The 17,201-nt window shown below is 44.4% G+C and overlaps 1 protein-coding gene across 1 annotated transcript in view; it reads left to right on the top strand.

The window, feature by feature from the left end:
• The first annotated feature begins 901 nt into the window (after window positions 1–901).
• HNF4A (hepatocyte nuclear factor 4 alpha) overlaps window positions 902–17,201 on the top strand; it is a 60,765-nt gene continuing 44,465 nt past the window's right edge. Inside the window, exon 1 of the mRNA XM_025470147.3 lies at window positions 902–1,096. Coding sequence (XP_025325932.1) covers window positions 1,048–1,096 — 49 coding nt within the window. The 5' untranslated portion in view covers window positions 902–1,047. The remainder of the gene's footprint in view (window positions 1,097–17,201) is intronic.

Below are 17,201 nucleotides of genomic sequence, written 5' to 3' on the forward strand. Positions count from 1 at the left end.
GCTCCAAAAGAAGTCAAAGAGCAGGGGTCCAGTAAGTATGCAAGAGGGCTGAGATGCGGAGAGGGGGGCTCTGCAGTCGGAGGGCAGGATGCGAATTTCAGCAGTAGGTTGCCTTTTGAATGGGAAGGAGGCCAAAGGACCAGGGGAGGGGGTGGGCAGAGTGCCTTTGGTCCATGGGCCTGGAGGTCAGGCCTGTGTTTCTCCATCACTCATAGCCCTCCCCAGTTTGTAATCATATCTGTGTCATAAGGTCTTTGAATAATCTTCAATATAGTCTGACAAATTCCCGTCTCCCCCAGTAGTCCACAGTTCCATGGGTGCGGGGATGATGCCTACTTTGCCCATTTCTCTATCTCTGGAGCCTAGGACATGGCCTGGCATACACAGTGGGTGCTCAGTAAATAGATATTAGATGAAGGGGAGATTGTAGTTTGTAATGCTAACTCAACTCCTCTGTTACCAGCTGTGAGACTGCAGGTAAGCAACTTCTCTCTGTGGCTCAATTTCCTCCTTGAGGTTTAATTTAAACGTGGTGATGCCTGTGTACAGCTCCCAGCATCGATAGGTGTTCAGTATGTATGGTCTTCCACCCCCTCCTTTTCTCTGCTACCCCTCCCTCCTGCCACTCGCCACACCCATTATGTGGAGCCATAAAACCCAACCCAGGTTGGACTCTCACCTCCTCATCCCCTCCTGGCCAGTCCCCTTACCTCAAGTTGGGGTGAGGGGCTGGTGTCCTTTCTATCTGGCTCCAGGTATCTTCAACCCCAGAGTGCAGAACTGGGGCCCAAGTGGACCTCAGGTCTGGCCAGGTTGCCGCTGTCATGGTAACAGTGACAGTCCTCAGCCGCAGGTTCCCTAAGTGACTGGTTACTCTTTAACGTATCCACCCACCTTGGGTGATTAGAAGAATCAATAAGATAACCAGGCGGTGGCAGCTGGCTGTGCTCACTGCCTTCCTGGTGGACTGGCTCCCGGTGGCCCTGCTGTTGTGTGTGGAGCCCGGCTCCTCCATGCCCCCGCGTCTCTGGCTGGGTGGGCTCGGCCATGGTCAGTGTGAACGCGCCCCTCGGGGCTCCAGTGGAGAGTCCCTATGGTGAGTGGGACCAGTGGTGGGGCTGGGGGAGGACTGGACAGGGCAGGACCATGGTCAAGTTTGGGAGGCCATGGGACGCCTCATTATGCATTTCTAAGAAGCCCAAAGACTCTAGAGTCTCCTGGAGAATAGCAGGAAGCCCAGGGGATGCATGTGACTTGCTTCACTAAAGTCCCAAACAGGAGCATGCATTTTTGGTCTGGGAAGTGCTGGGAGGGGCTGTAGGAGCCCCGGAGCAGGGGCTTGCTCATTTTGCCTGCCAAGAGCCTGTTTTCCTGGGGCTAAATCCCAGGGGTCTTTCCAAAATTCCACAGAGGTTTGGGCTGGAACTGCCAACCCCAGGTTATCAAGGCAAGTCCAAGCCGACGGGGAGCTCGGCTGGGCCTAGCATAGAGCTGGCTCATGGTCTAGGCGGGATGGGACCCAAGGGGAGAGTTGGCCGATCCCTCTGATGAGGGCCGTTGGCTCTGGATGATTCACCAAAGGGAAGCCGCTCCAAGCAGCACACAGCATGGGGCGTCGGGAAAGGGAAATGATCTCGCGCTAGATGTTTGAAACTGAGGTGCAAGGCTAAGGAAGAGTGTGTTACTGAGGGTGAAAGCCCAGGCTCTGCTGCTGGGGTGACCCCACAATTGGAAGTAACCCAAGTGTCCCACAGTAAAGGATGGGTAAACAAAGCATGATGTATCTTTAGCAAGGAATGCTATCCTATTGTTGAAGGTTAAAAAATGCAGATCTGTGTACAGATAGGGAAGGGCCTCTAGGTTACACTTAGTGAAAAAAATAAACTGAAGAAACGTGTGTAGCATTTTGCATCTCTGATAACAGAACGGATATACGCATGTGTATGTATACACATATTTGTATTTGCATAGAAAACCAGTAAAAGGACAGAAAGACCAGTAACAGAGTTTTATTGCTGAGGAGGGAGGTTCAAGAAATCTTTTTAACTTTTTTTTTTTTAAACATCAGGTGCATTTTATAAATTGATTTAAATCGCACGAACACACACAGTGCTCGGCCTCTGGAAGCCAGGATCTAGTTTTGTGACTTTAGACAAATTATTCAACATTTGTATGCCTTGGTTGCCTTCTTTTTGCGGTGGAGAGAAGGTGTCTTATGGACCCTCACAGAGGATGAAAGGAGGCCAAGTGCTCTTGCCACTAGGGACATAATAAGGACTCAAGAAATATTATTTAACATTGTCATTAGCTAAGGATGGATGGCCTTAAGGAATCAGGGTCTGGTCTCTTGACTGGTCCAGGGGATCTTTTCTTTGATCTGCCATCAAGAAGAAGTATGTGATCGGGGAGAGTAATAGCAGCGGAGGCTGACCAACCAATAGTAGCCTGGGGATCCACCCCCATACACCCCCTATATGACCTTGGGCAAGTCACTTCCCCTCTCTGCATCTATTTCCTCACCTGCAAAATAGAGAGACCTGACGGGACCTATCTCACAGAGATAGGAGAGGAGGGGAGAGGAGAGGAGAGGAGAGGAGATAGCATAGCTGGAGGGCTAGGTATGTCTTAGTTGTTTCATCCAAGGTTAAAACACAATTAAGATTTGGTTGACCTGTAGCCAGAGGAAGACGCTGTCTGCATAGGGACCAGAAAGTCAGCTTCTGAGGATGGAGAGCCCCAGGCCACAACCCTACGCTAGAGATGAATAGAAGGCGCCCCACATTCCTCCCAGGGGATACTGTAATAATCTAACCTGATAGCCTCTCACTGTCTCCCAGGTCTATGTACTTTGTAGTGTCCTTACGCCCCTTCATCCCGACCTCTCGGTGGTGCTCATCACAAAGCAAGCATGCAAAACATATTTGTTGGATGGTTGGGTGGATAGATGGTTAGATGGATGGATGTTCTATGCCTATTACTTCATTTAATTCTTGTAACAGTTGTTCCAGATAAACAATATTGTTATCTCCAAGAATAGGAGAAAAACTAAAGCTCAGGATTGTTAAAAAAAAAAAAATTATCTGACTTTAGTCCATTTGTGACTCTGTTGACTAAAGCTACAGACCTGGCTGGACAGAGAAAGGAGAGCTCCTATGGCCAGATTTGCAGCAAACATCAACAGAAGAACATTGTTGGCGTGGGACAGTTGGGCGTTTGTTGGTGTGTGTGTGTGTGTGTGTGTGTGTGTGTGTGTGTGAGAGAGAGAGAGAGAGAGAGAGAGAGAAACACAGAGAGAGGCTAAAAGACCTTACTTTTTAAAGAAAATAAATCTAGGTTAGCATCCCCTTCCCTTTAAAACTGTGTGGCCTACCCTTCTCTGAGTCCTCATGTTTCACCTATAAAATGAACTAGGGAAGAGGACTGGGAAGCTCTAGGAAAGAAACAAGTGCTTTGAGGAGCACCCCTTCTCCTGGAGTTCTCTAATGGGGATAATACCAAACCCCTTAAGGCTGCAATTGCAGAGGTAAGTTGCAGGGTAAGGGATGTGGTACATAGCAGAGCCTCAGGAGAGGCACTGACAGGCAAGGTCGTGGTTAGGATCATGCGAGTTAAAACTTGTGTACTGAGTACTTGTGTACTCAGAATAGTGCCGGACACGGAGTAAGCATGTAATAAATCTCAGTTGCCATCTCACATTTTTTGAGCCCTAGTAGGACAGTCTTTGAGGGGCTGATCTTTGGCGTGGTGATGCTGGGTGAACTTGACCCTCCCTTGGACTTGCAATGTGCTCATGGTACACTGGCTTCTTCTTTATAGTTCTCATCATGACTGATCAGATAGCATTGGTGTGCGTTGTGGAGTCTGTATCCCCCACTCAACTATAAACTCCACGAGGTCAGGGACTCTCAGTGGTTTGTTCAGCCTTGCACGTCTCACACAGTGGCTGGCACAGAATAAATGCTCAATAAGCATTTGTTGGATGAGTGAATTGAAGGGGGTTTTAAGAAACAACCCTATGATAATAATGTCAGCCAGATCATGCTCTTCCCTCCTTCCTCTCTCTGTGCTCACGGTGGTGGCTTTACAGACCCAACATGGCTGGCACAGTAGCAAGCATCACATCTACCCTCAAGTGCCTGAAGCTGGAAGGGATATTCCTTGAAGCATTTGTTTCTTTTATCAAAAAGCAAATTTCCCCCAGAAACCTCCCAGCAGACTTCCCTGGTTCAAGGAAAGCTGAGATTAAGTATCTAGCAGAAAGAAATTTGAAAGCCAAGATTGGCTTAGACCAACGATATTCTTTTCTTGGAGTCTGGCACAATGCTGCTCCAAACAAAATCAGGGTTCTCTCAGAGTGGGTTTCTCAGCTTCAGCACTATTGACATTTTGGCTTGGATGATTCTTTATTGCGGCGACTGCCCTATGCATTGTAGGATATTTAGCAGGTTTCCTGGCTTTGACTCACTAGAAGCCAGTAGCATCCCTCCCCATCAGTTGTGCCAACCATAAATGTCTCCAGACATTTCTAAATGTGCCCTGGGCATGTACAACACTACTGTGTTATGAGGAAGCAGGAATAGGTGCTGCATGGTGTCTGCCACAACTGAATATACTGTGACTCTTATGTGGTAGTGTTTGCTTTGGGTGCCAGGAACTAGCTCAGAGGCAAATCTGGAGCTGCCCTTAGCAATTATGAGTATAAGATGCACTGGTGTGCTTATCTGTGTGCTAACCAGACTCCTGGCTCCACTATTTTCCTACCCTTTCCTATGCTTTTTCTTTTAACATGCTTTTCTTACCTTCCCTTAATTATTTGTTTTGGTCCTTTGGGAGTTTGTTATTTTTCCAAGCATTTCAAATCTCTTGAGGGCAAGGTCTGTATTTTTCTGATCCTTGTTGTTTTACTACAGGCTACCTCAGGACCTGGCCCTATGTTGATTTTGATGGAGGTTTATTGAATGAATAAATGAATGAATGAGAAGATGGTTGGATGAATGAACAGATGTGATGGGTGGGTGGGTAGATGGGCAGACGGGCAGTTATGGTGGATGATGGATAAATGAATAAAGAAATAGATGGGATGGATGAAGAAATATGTGGACGATGTATAAGTGGATGAATAAGTAATTGGATAGATGAGTGGATGGCTGGGTGGATGGATGGATGGATGGATAGATAGATAGGTAGATGGATAGGTGGATGAATGGATAGATGGATGGATGGATGAGATATGCTGGGCTGGGCTGGCAGCACCTGCAAGTGCTTAGGACCAAACAAATGAGGAGACGGGGTGATTTGGCCACTGGTCAACATTCTTCCAGCAGGGTAGCATATCTAAGTGACAGATGAGCCTGTTTTTTCCTGGGGAGGTAGGTCTAGTTCCTTGACCAATAGCATCAGTCTCAAGCCAGTTCAGAGCTGTTGTCAGAGGCAGTTTGAGTATGTGGCTCTCCCATTGAAAGCTGTACAATGGTTAGTTAACACTTTGCTTCAGCCATCTGATTCTGAGTTTCTTCATCCATCAAACGAAACTTGGTTGTTGAGAGGATTCTATGAGCTAATGAAGGAGGAAGTATCATAAACTATAAAATGCTCCATTTCCCTGAAGTGTTGATGGGCCCAAAGTTGGGTTGGGGTCAGATGCTGGCCAGCTACAGGACTGTGTTGGATGTCAGGCATGGCTGCTCCCACTCCTTGCTCCCCAAGTATAGTTTTCCCTCTCTTATCACCTCTTCCCATTTCACCTCAACTCAATTTCAGCCTCTATGATTCACTGGTTCACAAACCTATCTGCAAATAAAAGCCTCCTTAAAATGATTTGTTTTGAGGCTCCACCCCAGACCTGGTGAATTAGAATCTTTTGGGGTGAGTTTTAAGAATCCTTAATTTTTTTTATTAAGTTGCTTCTGTGATTTTGGGTCCAGAGGAGCTGAAGTACAGAAACCATCATCTTATTTCATCCCATTTTATAAAGGGAGGATATCAATGCCCAGAGTGGGTCCTATCTCCACCTGGGAGGCTCCTGTATTCATTAAGTCACTGTTCCCTAGTTCATTTTTTCAATAAACCTCTACCTAGGGCTTATGGAATACAGGCACTCTGGTAGGCACTGTGGGGATGGAAGAGAATAAAATATGGCTTCAGATCTTCGGGATTACCTCATCTGGTGGGGAAGACACATGGCCTAGCCATCATCAAAGACAGAGCAACAGGATATACATAGATATGGAACTGTGGGGACACAAAGGGACTTAGGAGGAGGGCAAGGAATCAGGGACCTCTTGACCCTGGAGGAGTCGACTGATATCTAAGCTAAAACCCAAAGGTTTCACAGGAATCAGCCAAGAGAGGGGAGGGAAGGAAATACCATATGCAAAGGCCTAGAGCCTGGCATAACACGCACAGATTTTACTTGCACTTGACTGCAATTGATTCTGTCCTTTATTGAAAATATCTTGGGAGTTTTCTGATTGTTCTGGGAATGATTTATTTTGTTCCTAAAATATTAGGAGATACTTACGTGTAGGAACTATGCCTTCCATTTCTTTCTGACTGACTCACATGCCTCTAGCATGAGGGTGGACCTGAGAAGAAGAAAGGAATCTGTTCCCATTGAAGCCCTTCCTATGTGACAGGCAGGACTCTGGCTTTACTGTAGATGTTTTATCCCCCTCCTTTTTTTTTAATAAAATAATTTTTATTGGTGTTCAATTTACCAACATACAGAATAACACCCAGTGCTCATCCCGTCAAGTGTCCCCCTCAGTGCCCGTCACCCACTCACCCCCACCCCCCGCCCTCCTCCCCTTCCACCACCCCTAGTTTGTTTCCCAGAGTTAGGAGTCTTTATGTTCTGTCTCCCTTTCTGATATTTCCCACACATTTCTTCTCCCTTCCCCCCTCCTTTTTTTTAAAATTTTATTTACTTACTTATTTATTTATTCAAGTAATCTCTACACCCAGTGTGGGGTTCAAACTCATGACCTCGAGATCAAGAGTCGCATGCTCTACCAACTGAGCCAGCCAGGCACCCTTGTTTCTTCCCTTTTAATCCTTGCAATGACCCATCAGGTGAGAAGCATCATCCTCATTTTATAAACAGGGAAATTGAGATTCAGAGTCACTAAGTTTTGCTGCATCACACAGCAAACAAATGATGAAAACCTAGTCAGTCTGACACCAAATCTTCATTCTTTTAGCTACAACTATCACCCTACAATAACATCTAGGAGCTACCATGATTAGCAGCTCAGACCCCAGGGTCAGGCTGCCTGGGTTCAAATTGCAACCTTCTTCATCTGTCAAATGAGGTGATAATAGTGTTACCCACTTTGTAGGGTTGTTGTGAGAATCAAATGAGGTTTATATCTGGAAAGTGTTGAGTGTCATGTGCAAGGAAACTGCTAGACAAGTTTTAATGATTATTACAATACCTATAGAGTGTGTACCTACTATGAGAAAATAACTGAATGCTTACTGTGTGCTGGGCATCTTCTAGAAGCTGTGGAACACACTGAAATGAAGGAGGGCTATGTAACTGGTTTACAGGACTTGATTGTCCGGGTGGAGAGTCAGAACAAAGTTTACTTCCAAGCCTTCAGATGCCCTCTGAAGTCTGTCAGAGGGGTCTGTTCTCAGGGGCCTGGTTCATGAGCCTGGGGCTGTGGGAAGTAGATGGGAGGCATGGACATAGTGGGAGCAGAGTTGCCCTGGCCGCAGATGTGGGAAAAGGCTCTGGCCCCAGAGAGCTGTTTGTGATCCCACTCACGTCCTTCTACTGGCTCTCTACCTCCTCTTCTGAGAAAAGGGAGTGTGTTCCTTATTCAGGAGACATCATGCTGTATTCACTAGACCTTGAGGAGTCAAGAGTGATGCCCCAGGGTTCACTTTTGAGGCCAATTTGGGTGTTCACATGGACCAGACTCCTAGCCTCCCCCACTCACCACCTCTGGTTCAACCAGAGAAGCTGCATGTTGTCTTTGCACGGAGCATTTGATGAAAGGACTCCATGTTTCAACAGTGTTGGGAAAGCCAGAGGACCAGTTAGTGTGTCAAGCTGCAATCTTGACCCATTAATGGTTCATGCAATTTATTAGGTTTATTATTTAGGGCAGCACTAGGTGATGCAACCAAAAAAACCAAAATGGAAATTAGAAGTTTATTTACCTCTGTCACATAGTCATCCAGGAACCCCAGAAGTGGCCCTCTCTTGGAATGGCATTTGTTATTTCTGCTCACATTCCATCGGTCAGAACTAGTCATATGACATTGGCCAAAAACAGAGGAATCTGGCATGTGTGGTTTCTATAGGCCAGCTATTTTCCAGGAATAGCTCTAAATTATGGAAGGGGAAATATGAATTTGTTGCTACCCAGTTGACCACCTCTATCTTGGGGTCATGCACACACACACACACACACAGTCAAATATATACAGCAAATGTGAATATATGAGTTTTTTGTTTTTATTTTTTATTTTTTGAATATGCAGTTTTTAACATCAAATATTTCAATAAAAATGTGCACAGACAGAAACATAGATGGTGATAAAGCAAATGTGAGAGATTGCTACTTACTGATTGGTGAATCTTGGTGAGGGATACGTCAGCTCACTGTGCTATTCTTTCAATCTTTAGTAGGTTTGAAATTTTTCAAAGTAAAATGTTGTGGAAAATATAATTGTTAAAATTTGCTAGACTTATGGATAGAATAGAACAAGCTATACATAGAAAAAGATTTAATTTAAGCTTAGGGGCTTTGAATTGTAACTTAAATACAGGAGCCGGCTAAGTTTTTCTGTAATGGGCCAGATGGTAAATATTTGGGGCTTCTCAGGCCAGATAGAACTGTGGCAACCACTCAGCTCTGGTGTTGGATGACTTGACTGCATGAAAGTAGCCATAGGCAACGTGTAAATGAATGAATGTGGCTGTGTTCCAATAAAACCTTATTTACAAAAATAGGCAGTGGGCCAGATTTGGCCAAGAGGTTTTAGTTTGATGACTCTTGCTTTAACATATGATTTTTAAAAAGCCTTTGAAGCACTATTTTTTAAAATTTTAAGCAGATATATTATTCCTGCTTAAAATATAATTAATTTAATTAAACAGTCTTTATTAGATATTATAGATCAGCATGTCCCAGCTACCTGGGACCCTGAGTCTATTAATGTTCCCTTACTATGCTAGACAAAATAATTTTAGCACATTTGCTGTTCATATAATCAGCTGTTTTTTTTTTTTTAAAGATTTTATTTATTTATTCATGAGAGACACAGAGAGAGAGAGAGGCAGAGACATAGGCAGAGGGAGAAGCAGGCTCCCTACAGGGAGCCTGATGCAGGACTCCATCCCAGGATCCCGGGATTATGCCCTGAGCTGAAAGCAGACACTCAACCACGGAGCCACCCAGGCATCCTTAATTAGCTGGTTTTTTTTTTTTTTTTTTCCCATTTCTTGCCTTTTCTTTGAATAAAAATGTACTATCTGGGGCCCCTGGGTGGCTCAGCTGTTTGAGCATCTGACTCTTGATTTCCACTGAGGTCGTGATCTCAGGGTCGTGAGATCAAGCCCCATGTCCTCTGTATCAGGGCTCCACACTCAGCAGGGAGTCTGCTTGAGAGTCTCTTTCTCCTTCCCCCTCTGCCCTCCCCCCATGTGTGCTCTCTCTCAAAATAAATAAATAAAGTCTTTAAGAAAAACATACCATTTTAAAAAAGAGTTTCACTGAAGTGGAACATTCACACAGACCAGAACATGAATTATAAATCACAATGGATAAGTCAAATTTCACAATGATCACATTTTGAAAAATGAAGTAGTCGAATAGACAACATCCTACCTTGTCTGTCTACTGCAGCGAGAATAAATTCTGCCTATGTGAAACTTTGGTTTCATTTATACATGTTTATGGATGTGTGTGTGGGGTTGTGATCATAGCAAAATTCTATAAAGTACTTATGGAGCTTTACACACACTAACTCCTTATCTTCACAATGACCCCCTGATGTAGATGATATTACTGATGTCCCTGTTTTATAAATGAGGGAATGGAGACACAGAGAGGTTGACTCACTCAGTGGAAGTGACACAGGCATTAAGAGGAAATGTTGAAGTTCCAAACCAGGCAGGCAGGCTTCAGAGTCTCTATTTTATGGGGTCATGGTCAAAATGGTTTCAAAGCCATGGACAGAATGTTCCCAAAGGTTCTTTATAGACCTAAAAATAGCGTCCTTCTCCTTAGGTGTACCCACAGGGTAGGGCTGATTTTAGGAGGACATGGACAAACATTTTAAAATCTTACTTACTTTATATTACTGTGTGTTAGAAAATTTTATAACCAGCATATTAAAGCACTAATATAAAATATACTTTTAAAGATTCATATATGTCTCTGGGCCATACATGGCCCATATCTGGGTCCATGTTCATTCATCTTCTAGTTCTGATTTATCACTTCAATAGTACTTACAATGGGCCAGGCATTGTTCTAAACAATTTTTTTAAAAGTTTTTATTGATTTATTCATTAGAGACACACAGAGAGAGGCAGAGACATAGGCAGAGGGAGAAGCAAGCTCCCTGCTGGAACCTGATGTGGGACTCGATCCCAGGATCCTGGGATCATGCTCTGAGCTGAAGACAGATGCTCAACCAGAGCCACCCAGGCATCTCTGAACTAAATAATTTATAACAATTACTTCCTTTAATTCTCACAACTGCCAATTGAGTTAGGTCCTGCTATCATACCCATTTCTCAGAAGGGCTAACCAAAGCCCAGAGATATGACTTACCCCAAACCACACGGACTACAAAGAGTCAGAGCTGGGATTCAAACCCAGGCATTGTATTAGGAAGGGCAATGCTAGCTGGTGTAATAAACAAACCCAAAATGTAAGATAGAAGAGTTTATCTCCTTCACTCAGGGATGTCAGCTCTTTCTCTTGTGGCTGGAAGAGGAGTTTTATTTTAACCACTGCACTCCACGGTGATAGGTTGCACTTTCTTTGTCATTTTGAGCTCCATGAATAATGCCAGTTCTGCTTACCTCTCAGGATACCTCTGCAGGTACAACCAATGTTGTTGGATGTAAAGTGTTAGTATTATTGTTATGTTGACCAACACATACCTGATAGTGTTATTGTGAAGATTAACTGAGAGAATGCGGGGAAAACTCTTGGTTCATATACAGGACATTAGCCATGGATAACAGTAATGACAGCAATGTGGTTATATACAGGAAAACAATGAATATTGACTTACCTCCAAACTGGGACATAGTTACCTAGGATCTCTCCTATTAGCGAGTTAACATGTTACATCTAAGACTGAAAAATCAAGAAGTAGTAGTATAACCATGATATGTAGAAAAAGAGAGGAAAACTAGCTAAAGGAGTTGCAAGTGGTTGCCTCTGGGTAGTGGGAATTAGATTCAGGAGAGAGAAGGTGGACAACTACTGTTACTGATTATCAGCTTTGTAAAAGTAGTTGCTTTTTTCCAACCGTACACCTGCACCTATGCAGCTTTGATTAAACTTTTGAAAAGAAAATTTAAATTAAAAAGGAAAAGAGAATAATGAAATGCTATTTCAAACACCCTTGAGTATACCTGAATAACAGAAAGCCCCAGAGGGGAAAAAGCAGAGTTAAAGTTACAGGAGAAATTTAGACTACAATTGTGTTCAAAATCCCTGCTGAACACGTTTTGGTACCTTTGTGTCACCCAGGTCTTTTTCCCTAACCTAAGAGGTTCCATGCACTCCGATTCTTGTCTGTCCTGCCCCTCTGCTGGTCTCTCCTGTCTTTGTCCCCTTTGCTTACTCTATTTCAGCCACAGTGACCCTTTTTTAACTATCTTTAAATCATGCTGAACATATTCCTGCCCCAGGGCCTTGATACTTGTCATTCCCTCTGCCTGGAACACCCTTTTCCCAGTTCTTCTCATAATGGATTTCTTCTTATAATCTGGGTCTGAGCTCAAAAGTTTCCCACTTGGAGTGGCCAGCCTTCCTTGACTGCCCAAATCTAAGACTGCCCCACCTCCACCCATCACTATCAATCCTCTTATCTTCTACAGTTCTGGAATTACAAATCTATCTCCTCCACTACAATGTAAGTTCCATTAGAGCAGGAAATCTGGCCTCTGTTGCCTTGCTAAATCCTCAGCATGTAGAAGAGTGCTTGGCACACAGTAGGAGCTCCATAAAAATTCATGGAATGAGCAAATACAGCCAGGGACAGCTGAGTTAGTATGCTGAGGGGCTGGATGGGCCAGTGGCATGGGGTGGAAGCTGCAGCCCCTGCCTGGGCTCTGCCCTGGGTAAACAGGCCTCCCTCTGCCCAGACAGCCACTGTTTGACAACTGTCTGCTGTGGGACCGGCCAAGCCTGGGCCGCCACACTGCCAAGGCCCCAGGATTCCCCGGGACAAGCAACCGAGGAGCCACACCTCAGGCAGAGCTTGTGAAGGAACAGGTTGAAAAGTTATCCAAACAGGCATAAGGAAGGGCGGAGTCTGTGGTGAGACACAGAGAGAACGGTTGGGCCCTTCCCTGGGCAGAGCCCAGAGAGGCTGGAGGAAGGCCCTGGCATACTCAGGGGGCAGTTTTCCTGGCGGGGCCTGGCCTCCAGACCAGGCCTCCAGGACCACTTCTAGTCCCAGCTCGGGTCCTGACTTGCAGACGGACCACAGGCACTTGCTTGTGGGGTCTCTGGGTCTGGGTCTCAGTTTCCTTCTCTGTAAATCAAGGCACTGTGGCAGGTCAGTGGTTTCCAAATTTAAACAAACAAAAAATGGCGGTAGTCTCTCTTCAAACAGAATTTTACCCCAAAGTCAATTCATAGGAAAGATACGATGGAGGCACTCGGTTTAAACCAAGTGTGGAGGTGCAAAAAGCCCCCCACACTGTAGCCCCCAGGCCCTTTGGAGTAGCTCCAGGGTAAAAACTACCAGGCTCCTTGGTCTCTGAGTTTCCTCAGTGCTGGGGAGTGGAAGAAGTATTGCCAGAGGGAACATCTAGACTCTTCTAATCAGAGATCCGAGCTTCAAAGCCCCACAGTGTGATCTCAGGCAATCTAATTCCACCTTTCTGAGCCTTGGTTCCCCGTCTCTAAATCTGGTATCATAAACGGTACCTCCCTCATGGTTTCCTGGTTCAGCATAGAACCGGGCACCTAGTCCATTTCTCAGTAAGGATAGTGAAAAAAAAAAAAAAAAAATCAATGTTGGTCAGTAGGAGAAGTAGCAGAAATGACCAGAAGAGCCAGTTCTTTGTCTTTGCTATATGAGTAGGGAAAATATTTAACCACTCCGAACCTAGTTTGCTTCTCTGTAAAACATGGTCAAGGGTTTCATGGAGATCAGAGGTTGCAATCCAGCCCACCCAGTTTGGGGTTTTTTGAATATGATTTGAATTGACCCCTCACCTTTAAAAATCCCAACTTTCTGCTCCTTTCAAAAAAAAGCAAAAAAACAACAACAACAACAAAAAAAAACGGGAGGCTCTAGTAACACTGGTCCCCCAGAGCCATGAGGCAAGAATCGACTGGAAGAAGTTGGCCTGGGTGTGCTTTCTCTAACTTGCTGCAGTCCCCACCATTCCTTAATACCCCTACACTAAAGTTATGCTAATGAACATAAACCATTGTCCGCTGCCCTGGTCATCTTTCAGGGAAGTGTGAGATTGGCATATGTGCCATCTGCTCCATATACCATTGAGGGCAGTTGAGTTGGGGACCCCTGATTGCGAAGACCAAGGGAAAGCTCATTATTTGTGAGAGCACTCTCCTATTTCATAGATTTTTTTACCGTGGCTGTTGAAACTTTTCAAATTACATACGTGGCTCCCATTGTACTCCTGTTGAACAGTTGCTCTAGCCCCCTGGATGCCACAGCAGTGACCCAGGCCACTGCTAACTCATTGTCTCCATGTCCCACAGTGAAGAGACTGGTCCTAGCCAAACCTCTTGGGCTCGTGTCCCTGGCTGGCTCTTCTCTCCTCCCCACAATTATCTCCGGTGTCCCCACCCCTTGCTGCCTGCTTGTCCGTCTGGAGGACCCAGGCTCCAGGACTCCAGTCCTGTCTTGTAGAAGTCTCCACTTGGGAAATCTCACCTCCCAGCCCTCATCTGGCAGCCATTGTGTTTTCTTTATCAGACATTCACATAAAACAATAGTCAATTTGAAACTTAATTACACACCCATTCTTCTGTCTCCAGCCTGCCCAATTTACCCCAAATCCAGTGATTTTGGGGGTGGAGCTGGGGTGGGGAGAGGCTTATTTTTTCCCCTTTCTCCAGGGCAAGTCATAGTTTTCCCAGAGATAAGGGGGACCGGGTTGAGGGGGAGGGACATAGGTCCTTCTATGGCAAAGGCACAGACTTTGTTTTTGGAAGAGATAATGTCTACAGCCCCCCTGGGGGGATGAGAGAATCCTGAAGGACTCAGGGAGTAAGAGGGAAAAGGAATCTTGGCAGGAATGAAGAACCCCCTTCCAATGGAGAGGCCTTGTCTGGTAGTGGCTTTCGAACCTGTTACAGAGTCAGGAAGACCTGGCTTAGAGCTATGCAAGCTGTATGCTTTGGATAGGTGACCTCCATGACCCTCAGTCTCCTCTGTAAAATGGGGATAAGGACAGACCTATCCTAGCACAGTGCTTTTGCACATCAGTGCTCCATAAATGCGAGGCTATCATCACACTTTTTGGGAAAAAGTCCACAGGGGCAAGGTGGGATCATTTTAATCATTTTTTATTTTGCTTCAGTGCATTTTCATGATTTTCCTACCATGAGTCTGCTTAAAAGAAAGAAACAAACAAACATAAAGTTAGTAGAGAGAGGAGGAATAAAATTAAGAGGAAATGTCATCCTAACACGGAGCTCCAATACAAGGTATTAGATCTGGAAATAGGTAAGAAATCTTAGAGTCTAAACTTCACACATACCCATATTATATCTTAAACCAAAGCTCCAAGAGGAAAAGTGATTTGGCCAGAGTCTACAGCAAGTTAGTGGCAGAGCCAGAACTAGAATGGAGCCCAGGGAGGTCACCAGGTCAGACTTTCCCAAGGCCACTCAGACAAGACAGATTCTATTGTTAGTTGTTTGAAAAAGCTGGATTTTTCATTGGATTCATTTTTTTGTTTTAATGAGAAGTGAGATATTATTCTTAGTGTTGAAAGAAGTTGCGCTGATTTCATTACTGAGCACTTCTCAGAGCCCTTAACACATGACAGTGCCTTGGGCACTCCAAGAGAGGCCTCTAGAGTGCCCACAATGGTTCATCACAGAGCCCCTTAAAAAACATTAACACCCATGAAAGCTCTCCCCGCCCACAAGCAGAGAAATGCAATAGCTTAGATACACTCCTAGATTTAAAAAATAATAACTTTTTAGGTAGTTTTTAAAAGGATTTTATTTATTTATTCATGAGAGATGCAGAGAGAGAGAGGGCAGAGACATAGGCAGAGGGAGAAGCAGGCTCCCAGTAGGGAGCCCAGTGTGGGACTCGATCCCAGGACCCCGGGATCACAACCTGAGCCAAAGGCAGACACTCAACTGCTGAGCCACCCAGGTGTCCCAGCTTTTTAGGTATTTTAAATCGTATGATTTTAAAAAATTACATTCAAATCGTCTGTTGCTAGTAGATAGAAAGCTATTTTTTTCATAATATCCTTCCTTTCTTTTAAGTTGGAAATATTGCAAACATGCAGAAAAGTATAGAGAACGACATTGTGAAACCGACATGCCCATCACTCAGTTTTGTGAAATCTTACTGCATGACCATTTTTACACTGGATTCATTTTTTTTGTTTTTTTTTTTTTTTTTTTTTTTTTTTTTTTTTTTTTTTTTTTTTTTAATTTTTATTTATTTATGATAGTCACAGAGAGAGAGAGAGAGAGGGGCAGAGACACAGGCAGAGGGAGAAGCAGGCTCCATGCACCGGGAGCCTGACGTGGGATTCGATCCCGGGTCTCCAGGATCGCGCCCTGGGCCAAAGGCAGGCGCCAAACCCCTGCGCCACCCAGGGATCCCCATTTTTTTTTTGTTTTAATGAGAAGTGAGATATTATTCTTAGTGTTGAAGGCTCCCTTGTACCTTTCCCTGATCCCATCACCCTGTCACCCTTCTTTTTATTTATTTATTTATTTATTTATTTATTTATTTATTTATCCTGTCACCCTTCTTGGAGGTGACCACTGTCAACTTGTGCTGTTTAGCGTAAAAAATATATACTATTATTCTGTAAATCCAAAAAATGTATTCTAATGGTATGTTGTCCGTATTCTTCAGCACCTTCCTTTTGTTCCTTCCTATAATAGCTTTTTGGATCTTCCCATGCATACACAAGTAGCACTGGGTCACTCACTGAAAATGCTGTGTCTGAACGTCCCAAGTATTGATTCTGGGTTTTGACAATGGAGTTATTTCCATTTCTTGCTACTTTGAACAATGCTACAAAGAACATTCTTATACCCAATGCTACAAAGAACATTCTTATACCTGTGGCTGCGGGTTTCTCTAGGATGACACGTAGGCGTGGAATTTCTGGATCTCAGGCCTTGGGTGTTTTCACTTTGATGAGAGATTCGTAAACTGCTCCATCTTGCCCACCAACTAACCACTTCAATAACGTAGCGTCTAGGGGCACCTGGGTGGCTCAGTGGTTGAGCATCTGCCTGTGGCTCAGGTTGTGACCCCAGGGCCCTGGGATCGAGTCCCACATCAGGATCCCTGCAGGAGCCTGCTTTTCCCTCTGCCTGTGTCTCTGCCTCTCATGAATAAATTAATAAAATCTTAATAAAACAAAACGCGGCGTCTAGGGTTTCTGGATGCTCCACATTCTCACTAGCACTTGATTCTGAGAGATGATGAATGTAATATGAGAATTTGTATTTACCCTTTAGAGAAAGAAAGGCTCTTTTTGTCATTTGAGTTTGTATTGGGAGTGTACTTGTTCATATCCTTTGCCCATTTTTCTGTTACATTATTCAACTTTTCTTATCATCTGAAGGAACTATCTATCATCTATCTATCTATCTATCTATCTATCTATCTATCATCTATTATCTATCTATCTATGATTTTCTTTTTAAGTAATCCCTTCACCCAATATGGGGCTCAAACTCACAACCCAGAGGTGGAAAGTCTCACGCTCCACCCAGGGGCCCCAGGCACTGTTTATTCTTGATCCAAATCCTGTTTCA

The sequence above is a fragment of the Canis lupus genome, chromosome 24 (assembly GCF_003254725.2).
Source record: "Canis lupus dingo isolate Sandy chromosome 24, ASM325472v2, whole genome shotgun sequence".
In the NCBI taxonomy this organism is placed as follows: Eukaryota; Metazoa; Chordata; class Mammalia; order Carnivora; family Canidae; genus Canis; species Canis lupus.